The sequence below is a fragment of the Belonocnema kinseyi genome, chromosome 8 (assembly GCF_010883055.1).
Source record: "Belonocnema kinseyi isolate 2016_QV_RU_SX_M_011 chromosome 8, B_treatae_v1, whole genome shotgun sequence".
In the NCBI taxonomy this organism is placed as follows: Eukaryota; Metazoa; Arthropoda; class Insecta; order Hymenoptera; family Cynipidae; genus Belonocnema; species Belonocnema kinseyi.
In genome coordinates, this window is record NC_046664.1 from 12,679,374 (window position 1) to 12,689,926 (window position 10,553).

The 10,553-nt window shown below is 28.0% G+C and overlaps 1 protein-coding gene across 1 annotated transcript; it reads right to left on the minus strand.

Moving 5' to 3' along the window:
- Positions 1-8,835: 8,835 nt before the first annotated feature.
- LOC117178380 (facilitated trehalose transporter Tret1-like) lies at positions 8,836-10,191 on the minus strand. Its single transcript, XM_033369808.1, has one exon. It carries the CDS (start codon positions 10,189-10,191, stop codon positions 8,836-8,838), a length of 1,356 nt encoding a protein of 451 aa, XP_033225699.1.
- Positions 10,192-10,553: the final 362 nt, after the last annotated feature.

A 10,553-nucleotide genomic window follows, 5' to 3' on the forward strand; every position in this document is an offset into this window, starting at 1 on the left:
AGTTTTTTGTTTGGAAATTGAGTTACTATGTTAAAAATTCAAGTATTTAATTAAATAATCATCTTTTATGGTGTAAAAATAATTTTTTGTTAGAAATAAATAAATTTGGAAATTTTATATTTCTATCAAAAATAGTGTTTCATTCCATTCATAAAAGATTCCATGATACAAATATTTCAAGTGGGTTCGAAATATTTTGTTAAGGTTTGTTACACGAAGAGGTAGATGTTTGGAGAGGACCTATAATCCGTGATATAAATTTTCTACTCATGGATAGTGGCGTTCCGGGTTCAAATCCGGCCGGAGGCAGATTCTTCTTGTTCTTCAAAAGTTATTTGTCCAAAGTAATCGTTTTAACAACTAAATTTGTTATTATTACAAATTTAAAAGTTTGAACATTAAGATCTGTAAATGGGTTCAACATCTTTCAGACTAACTAATCTTAAAGTATTTAAAAGTAAACTAAAATAATGTTTAATTTATTAATTCGTCAAAAAATTGATTGCAGAACTTATTTTTTAATTCTTCGTCCGGAATGAAGGTACACACAATAACTAAATGACATTTCATTGAAAGTTTAAAGCAACTTTCCATGTTATAAACAAATTGAATGAATAAATGCGTATCTTAGCCATTTCGAGCTCTAGAGACTTCGTTTGTTTAAAAAAATGGATAAAAAATTTCTCGGAAATAAATAATGTGTACGGTTTTTTAATATTTAATAACAATATTCAATTGTGAAATGAAATTGATAAACAAATACAACTTTTCGTCAATTTTCAACTAACAGATTTTGTTTTTTCAATAGAACTAACTTCAAATTAATAATTAATTCATAGTAATAATTGTTTACTGTTTCCCAGAAAGGACATTACTTATTAGAAGACTGTCTGGCGAAAATATTTTAATAATTATTTAAATAAACTTTATAAGAAAATACAGCTTTTCTTTAATGTTACATCAACCCATTTCGTTCTTCCAACAGAATCAATTATAAAAGACTTGACTAAATACTTTACTTATAATTATACTTCTAAGATTTAATTTTTAAACATGAAAATTATACTTATTTCTGATGTTAAGGGTTTTCATTAGATAAATGTCGTAATTAAGTTTTATTTTAAGTCATTTTTGCTTTCCACTTAAATCTAATACATTAATAAATAAATTAAATAAATCAAACTAGTACTTAAATCATCGGGAATCTTAAAGATCTGGCTTCGGATCCCAGCGGAACAAGAAAGCATTTTTTCATAATTAATCAAATATTGATTCTAGGCCACTAGACAAAAATTAATTAAAATCAGAATTAATAACAGTATTCATCTGGTAAAAATCCTAAACATCAAAAATATAAATAGTTGAATTTCTAAAGTAAAAAAGAATCAATTATTAACCATAGATGGTGTAGGTTAATTTTCATTAACGGGAATTAATTTTCAATACATAAACGAATTTTCTACAAAACAACAAATTTTCAACCGAAGAATATGAATTTTCCTCAAAAAAGTTTATTTTTAACCAAACAATTAAATATTCAACAAAATAGTCAAATTTTCAAGTGAAAGGATAAATTTAAAAAAAAATTACCAGTAAAATTATAAATTTCGAACAACAAAATTTAAGAATGTGGTTAAACTTTTTACCAAGTAGTGGAGTTTTCAGCCTAAATAGATGAAGTTTTAAAGCAAAATGTAATAGTGTATATTGCAACAAAACATATTTTAATTTAATTACAAAACTTTAGGATTTATAAAAAATACGAAGTTTTAACAATATCATTTATTACAATTTAAATAGATTAATTACAAATTAATAACAAATTGTTGGATTTTCGATCAGCAAATACCACTTTTCAACGAAACAGTTAAATTTTCACCAAAAACGATCATTTTTAACAAAAACGAATTATTTTAATTCTGACTGTTGCATCTTTCATCAAAAAGGTGAAATTTCTAGAGAAAGAGATGAATTTTCAATAAAAAAACTTTTCTTTAAAAAAAAATGAAGTATCAATAAAATTCTTGAATTTACAAACCAAAAATATGAATTTTGAATCAAATAGAAGTTTCAAAAAATAGGTATGAATTTTTAACAAAGCAAATTAATTTTGAACCAAATATTAACATTTTTAACAAAAATAGGTGAATTTTTAACCGTGGTTGAGGCCTTAAGTCATTAATTCAAGAAATAATTTATATTACTTAAATTTAATAATTTGATATTATAAAAAATATTTATTTTTAGTTCAAAATTCACATTTGTCTATATAGTTTCAGATTTTAATATTTATATATGGTATATCTATCATTTTATTTTTATCAGACAATTTATAAAAAAATTAATGTGATCAACAAGTTGTGAATGTTCAATTAATATTTTCGGTATAAATTCTCAAAGATAATTATTCAGCTAGACAAGTAAAATAGATGTTGAGAAAAAACTTCCAGAAGCACGTTTATTTTTTAATTGAAACAAAGCATATGCAATTTGCGCATATCAAAGAGTTTTACAGAAGAAATGTGTTCGTAATACAAATATAATTAAACTAGAGTACACAGAGTTACATCCATATCTATTCCCTAAATCTGAATCAGTAAAATTTCAGTGATAAAATTAATTTCACTGATTCAACCGCTGCACTGAACCTTTTCGTTGGCCGATTCCCCCGTCTCCAAGATAACATCCAAGAACACATCCGGAAGTTCCTACAAGACCGCCTCCGGTAGTTCCTCCAAGACCAACTCTGGAAGTTCTTCCAAGACCTCTTTTGAAATTTCCTCCAAGATCACCACTGAATGTTCTTCCAAGACCGCCTCCGAAGTTTTCAACAAGACCTGCCCCTGAACTTCTTCCAAGAACACCTCCGGAGGTTCCACCAAGACGTCCTACTATAGTTATTCGTAGAATGCCTCCAGAAGTTTTTTCCAGAACACCTTCGAAATTTCCTTAACGACCGCCTCCAGAGCTTCCACCAAGACTGCCTCCTGAAGTTTCTCCCAGACCGCTTCTAGAAGTTCCTCTAAAATCCCTTAAAGAGGTTCCAGTAAGACGTTCTTCTGAATTTCCCCCATGAAAGCTTCCAGAAGTTCTTTCAAAACCACCTCCGGAAGTTCTTCCAAGACCACCTCCGGAAGTTCTTCGAAGAACGCTTTTGAAATTTGCTCCAAGATCACCTGTGGATGTTCCTCCAAACCCGCCTCCAAAATTTCCAACAAGACCTTCTCCTGAACTTCTTCCAAGAACACCTTTGGAGGTTCCACCAAGACGTACTGCTAAAGTTCCTCGTAGAACGCCTTCAGAAGTTTTTGCCAGACCACCTCCGGAATTTCCTTTAAGACCACCTCCAAAGGTTTCACCGAGACTGCCTCCTGAAGTTTCGCCCAGACCGCTTCTAGAAGTTCGTCCAAGATCCCTTACAGAGGTTCCAGCAAGACGTTCTTCTGAATTTTCCCCATGAAAGCTTCCAGAAGTTCATCCGAGACCAACTCCGGAAGTTCTTCCAAGACCACCTCATGAAGTTCTTCAAGAACGCGTTTGAAATTTTCTCCAAGATCACCACTGGATGTTCCTCCAAGACAGCCTCCGGAGTTTCCAACAAGACCTGCTCCTGAACTTTTTCCAAGAACGCCTCCGGAGGTTCCACCAAAACGTCCTGCTATAGTTCCTCGTAGAATGCCTTCAGAAGTTTTTTCCAGACCACCTGAATTTTAAATCAAAAACGTTCAATCTTCAATCAAAAATATAATTCAATTTTTAATTAAGAAAATGAATTTCGAACTAAAAAAAAGGGATTTCTAACAAAATAGTTAATTACAGTAATATAAAACTACTTTTACAGATAAGGGACAACAAATGAGAAGTCTTAGTTTAAAGAAGTATTTTAAAAATTTTTTTTAAATTTTATTCTTCACCCACGTAATTAAATGTGTTTTGTAGACATTTAAGAAAATAAAATAAAAACGCTCACGTAACGCGCTATTGCTACTTTTCCGATATAAAAAATTTATTTTAACAACTAAAATTACCAGTACCAACAATAAGGTGTCTAGAAAAATTGGAAATAAATATTATTTTATTTAATTTCTTTAAAAGATTGATTTTTAATTTCAAAGATTTATAAATATACCGAAAAACAATCTGTGAGATTTTAAGACCATTTTTTTGGTAGGATTTTAAGAATATTAGGAAAACTGAATTTCAATCGAAAACAAATTTGGAAGCTTTTTCAGAATTTCGAAAGGCATTCAAAACAATAATAAAATTTTCTTTAGATTGATAAAAAAATTTCAAATGCTTTTGATTTTGAAAAATCAATTCTAAGGAAACATTGAAAACAATTTTAAACATATCATAAAATTTCATAAATGAAAGTACTAGCTTTTACAAGATTAATTACTATTTTTTAAGATTTCAAAACATGTCAAAAAACAATCTGCAAAATTTATTTCGGAATATATTCAACAGTTGCAGAAATTTCAAAGATTCAAAAATGATTGAAATCTTGAGAAGATTACAAAAAAACTTCAAAAAAGTAGATTTTTGGCCGATTTCATCAACGAGCTGAAGCTTTAAAGAAATTTCACAAAAAAATTATACAGTTACTTAATTTAAATTAAACTAAATTAGTGTACACCAATATTATTTAAGAAATTTGAAATTTAAAAAAAATTTTAAGCAAAAATAAGAATTTTTAACATAAAAATTAATATTCAATCAAACAGTTGAATTTTTGAAACAAAAATACCAATATTCCACAAAAAGTTGAATTAAAAGAAAAAACAAATAACTTTCAATATTTTGGTAATTTTAAACGAAATAATTAAATTTTATGTTTATTATCTAAGTTTATAAATTATACAAATATCTTTTCCATGATCAATATTTTTATCTACATAATTGAATACAATCTATACAATTCATTAATTATTCTGAATTATTTTTAAAAATTCCATTTTTTTTCTGTTTTGTGGTGACTACAACTTTTCCGAGTTGTGCTGCTTTATGAAAATTGTTAGAAAAAAACCCTAAATTTAAAAAATTGAATTTTGTAATTTTACTGTTAATTTTAGGCAAAACAAAATAAAAATGTTCACTCTTATGATATTCTCTCGTACGGCGAACCATTATTTATTCACAGCCATATAAATAATTAATTTGTTATATATCTATGACCCCTGTACAAGCCATAGTTTGGAAGTTAATTCTCATTTTTTTTAAAATGATAGAATTTTGTTATTATATTGTTGAATTGTTGACCTACAAAGATGAATGTTTAAAAAGTAGATAAATTTAAAAAAATGTCTAAGAAAACAGTAGAACTTGTAACAATCTAGTTTTAATTTTAATAAAAAAGTTTAATTTTCAATTAAAATGATGAATTTTCAGAAAAAAAATCAGTTCTTATCAAAGAAGTTTGACTATCAAAAAGCAGTTACATTTTTAACTAAAAAGTATTGATTTTTTTACAAAAAATTCAATAGTTGATATTTCAACCAGAAAAGATGTTAATTTTGAATCAAAAGCAGTTTAATTTTACCAAAAATACTGATTTTTGAAAAATAGTTAAATTCTCAACAAAAACAGATCAATTTTTAACTGACCTGAGAGTTTTTTGATTAAATTGATATTTATAATTTGTTTCTGTCTGAAAAGTTAAAGAAAAGTTGAAAATTTTAGAAAAACTTTAAGTTTCTGGAATTACTGTGAGAGTAGATATTTAATAAGTTTCATCAGTTTTTGAAGCAATTATGTTTATAAACGTGCATTCATTATTTTTAACTCCATTGATAAAAAGTATATACATTTTTTTGTTAGTTGAAACTGTTTAGCCTTATTGTAGGGAAAGATGGTTATAAAAATAATAATTTGTTTAAACAATTATGTTTGCCAAATTTCGTAATTTATTTTTTCGATCTAACTAAAAACTTTCAAAAAGTGGAAAATTTCAGAAAAAGGGCGCCTAGATAGCATTATTTTGAGAGCATATTGTTATAAATGATAATAAATAGTTCTAAAAATTATTCAGGTTAAATTTGATGGAGGGTTGTCTAGCTCTAACTGAAAAGTAGAAAATAAATTGAATTTATCATAAAAAACCACAAAATTCTACCATCATTCAAAAAGAATGTTATTAAAAATAATAGTTATTTGTACAAACAATTAGTTTTGTTAACTGGCATTAATTTATGCCTCTATTTCTTAACTGAAAAGTTGTAAAAAATATAACATTTTTAAAAAATAGCAAATTTATAAAACAATTACTTTTGTTAACTTTCATCAGTTATTATTAGCTCACTGAATTAAAAGTTGTAAACAAGTGGAATTATTCAGAAAAAAACCAAAATATTTCAGCGGTATAAAAAAGAAAATTATTAAAAATAATTATTAATTGCTTAAACTGGCATTAATTATTATTATAATTACCTAGAATTATAATAAAATAAAATAATTATAAACAATAATAATTTGTTTAAACAATTATATTTGTTGAATTCAATTAACTAGTACCTCGCTTTAAGTAATAAGTTGACAAAAAATTTAATATTTCAGAAAAAATAGCAACTATCTGGCATTTCTATAGGAGAAGATATAGTTATAAAAATAATAATTTATCTAAACAATTGTCTTTATCAAATTTAATTAATAATTACCCCGCTCTAGTTTAAAATTGGCCAAAACGTTGAAAAATGAATAAAGAACTGCTACTACTTAGCATTACTATTGAATGAAATAGTTATAAACAATAATAATTTCTTAACAAATTATTTGTTTTTGATTTAATTGATCATTGTCTTATGGGGGTCATATTCAAAAAGTCATTTTTAATTCGTATTTGTTTGGTTCGTAAATTTTGATTTTCAGCTAGATTTCCCTAAAATTAACGATTATGAATAACATTTACAAAAACATATTTTTTCTTATAGGAAATACGCATAAAAATAAATATAAAATTCACATGTTAAAAATATTATTAAAAAATATAAGGAATATTTAAAAAAATAAAAATTTATTCGAAAATTTTTCCGGATTAAAAGAATAATTCTCCATCTTCTCCACTATTAAAATGGAAAAATGGTCAATTATAAACTTTTAAAGTGAAATTATTCTAAAAATGCTTTCGATAAATTATCGTTTTTCGGGAAATACAACTTTGAAGATTTATTCCTTTTTTATTAATTCAACAAATAATTTTTTGCAGTCGAAAAAATTCGATGATAAAAAAATTTACATTTGATTCGTTCTTCGATTTGAATAGTTTCAAGGCCAATTTCATCAGGTGCGCCAACAATTTTTTTTTTTGAGAATAACCCACGAAAATTTGTATAAATATTCTTCAGGCACAGTTGTAGAAGAATAAATATTTATTTAAAAAAAGACTCTAAAATTATAATTCAAAACGACAAATATTAAAATGGAAGAAAATTTATTTCTTATATGTACACTGTCTCGAGGTCTTTTTATATTATTTGTAAGATCTCAAGATCACTTCTTTTATATTTAATTATCCTTTTTTATTGGTAACAATAAAAATTATTTCAGAGAATAAATTTTGAATTTTGTATTAATTATAAATTTCTAATAAAAAATATTTTTTGTTTAATTTTATTATAAAAAATAGTTGTAGTTGTCGCAAGGCGATAAATATTAAAAAAGAAGAAAATTTATTTCTCATATATACACCGTTTCGAGGTATTTTTAAATTATTTGTAAGAACTCAAGATCACTTCTTTTATATTTAATTTTCACAGTGAATTAATTATCAATTTTTAAGAAAAAAAGCTTTAATGTTTAGCTTAATTGTAAGCAATATTTTCGTCCTTAACCAACAAATTAATAAACTCTAATTTCTATTAATTAATAAACTTTGATGTATTCTATCATTGAAAATAAATTATTCACTCATAAAATACTTCAATTCAAAATGAAAAAATCGTTTGTTAACCCAGTTTTCTTGATCTGAAATAAAAATTTGTAAGATTTAAATATTTTGGTGACCCTATTTTAAAACATTTTTTTTGAACCCATGACCATTTTTATAGAAAATACAAAACATATATTTTTTTAATTGAGAAGACCTACACGACTGAAACAATTTTTTCTCTGTAAAACATGTGTGATGAGACACGTGCTGTTTGCGTGAGTTTTGGGCAAACAAAAATGGTCAAAAACAGCCTTCTTCTTATGACGGAAACGAATGTTTCCTTTCAATTATTATTCCAAATTAATGATTGTCAATAAAATGTATCTGTTTTTCTGTTATTAGCCAAATGGGAAAATAAAGCTGTATAAATGTGTACACATAAAATAGTTCTTTAAAAAAACGAGTATAAGAGTGTTGGCCAGGTGTGATAAATAATAAAAAGTTCTTTGTGACAAATGTGTTTTACACGTCTATTGTTCTTTAGAAGGTCAGAAGACAGAACCCAAAGATTTTCTCATATATTTTTTTTTTTTGATTGAGATGAAATCCACTTTTAAAATCACAAACTAATTATTTTAAAAATTAGTAACAAGAATAAAAATTAGTAATTAGTAAAAAAGGATTTGTAATTGTACAAATTAATTTGAAAGAAAGAATATACTATTTGAAAGAAATCAGTTTTTGTGGTAAGAAAACACATTCAATTTTTATAATTTTGTATTTTCCTAAAAAGACATTCCTTTCACTCACTCCAAGATTCTGAACAGACTATTTATTATCAACAATAATACATTTTGCTAATAAATAACTTGATTTGAGTTCATTTTGATGGGCTTAAAATCAGTTTGCCTTGCTGTGAAAATATCTGTAGCAATAGCAACAAACAATTAGCAACTATCAAACTTGCAGGATTAAGCAGCTCTTTTCTTGTTCCGTTCTAATTCAAGCTTCTTCTTTATTTCCGGATTCTGGATTGCCTGAATTTCCTCCAGTGTCATTCCTTTAGTTTCTGGAGTAATCCAATATGTGACCACTGATCCAAATAAGACCGCTGATGCAAAAGACCAAAAGGTGGTATAAGTACCAACAGCATTGCTGACAGCGCTGTAACCTGCTGAAGTTCCAAACGCAAAAAATGCTCCCACAATCATCCCAATAGTAACAGCATTCCCCTTCACACTGATCGGAAAAAGTTCTCCTTGAACAATATAAGGAATAGTACCAAATCCTAACATATAGACCGCATAGAATACAACTAATGAGACCAGTGGAAGCAACTTGATGGAGGAGACATCAGCCTTGAGGTACAGTTGCATAAAAAAAAAGGAACCAATACTTCCTAAGCAAACTGCGGCTAATAATCCAGTAGTCAAGAAAAGTGTTCTTCTGTTAAACCTGTCTATCACGATATTAGTTACCAAGGTAGCCAGAATCGGAAATCCGGTAAGGATCATTACTTGAAATTTAGGATTTAGTGAAGGACTGCTTTCGCTGAAAATCTCTTGAGCATAGGCGGAAATAGCGACTATGCCTGACAAGAATTGAGTCAGCTTCATGAAGAACACAATCAGCAAGCCTTTCCGATTATAGCTTTTGCTGATCAGCTCCATGAATCCAGATTTGCTGAGCTTTCGATCCTCGTCAATTGCTAACTTCATCTCGCTGATATCTGTCTCCAGTTTTTCTGGTTCATTAATTCCTCTTAACTTCATCAAGCTTTGGAGAGCCTCATTATTTCGACCTTTCATCAGATAATAGTATGGTGTTTCTAGCAGCAGTGGGAACATTATAATAAAAATAATTGGTAGAGAAGCAGATGCTAGATTTAGGGTCATGTAGGATGTATGAGCTGCAATTGATGAAAAGATGAAGATGCTAACTGATAGTGACAAATTTATCATGTTGACTAGAGCACCTCTGATGTTCTTTTCAGAAATTTCTGTCAGGTATATCACCAGAGTAGTGTAGATACCACCTTCACCTATTCCGGCAATAAATCTTGCAAGGTAGAGATAAAGATAATTTTTGGCGAAGATGATTAGAATCCAGCCGATCAATCCTGGTAGGGTGAAAAGTAATAAGGTGTACTTCCGGCCTATGCGATCGATGAATAATGGAATTATCAGTCCACCGATAAGGTCACCCAGCATGAGAAGGGAAACGATCCAACCACCTTGGGCATCAGTGACTGGAAAGGTGGAATTTACGCTGGTCAAGTGGGGAATAGCTGGTGATGTCCAGGCTGAGTAGGATCCATAAACAGCCATCGAGATGCATGCTGTCAATTTAGAATCATAAGAGATGACACCAAAATTTTAAAAATAAATTGTTCAAGCAATTTAAAAATCATTTTCTTCCTGAAATATCATATTATGCACCTAGGGGGAGGAGAGGGACTTTTTGGGAGTGTATGTTTTCAGTAGGAGTTCTTATAACAAATGGATGATTTCAGGAATTTTGAGAAATACTTTTAATTTTACAGGTAAAAATGGTAACTTACCGTAAATTCCCCAAAAGTCAATTTTTAACATTTTAATAAATTTCCGAAGATTTCTTAAATTTTTGGTAGTTCATGGTAATATTACAGGCAATTTATGGAAACTATAGATAAATTGCCCAAAAGTCAGTT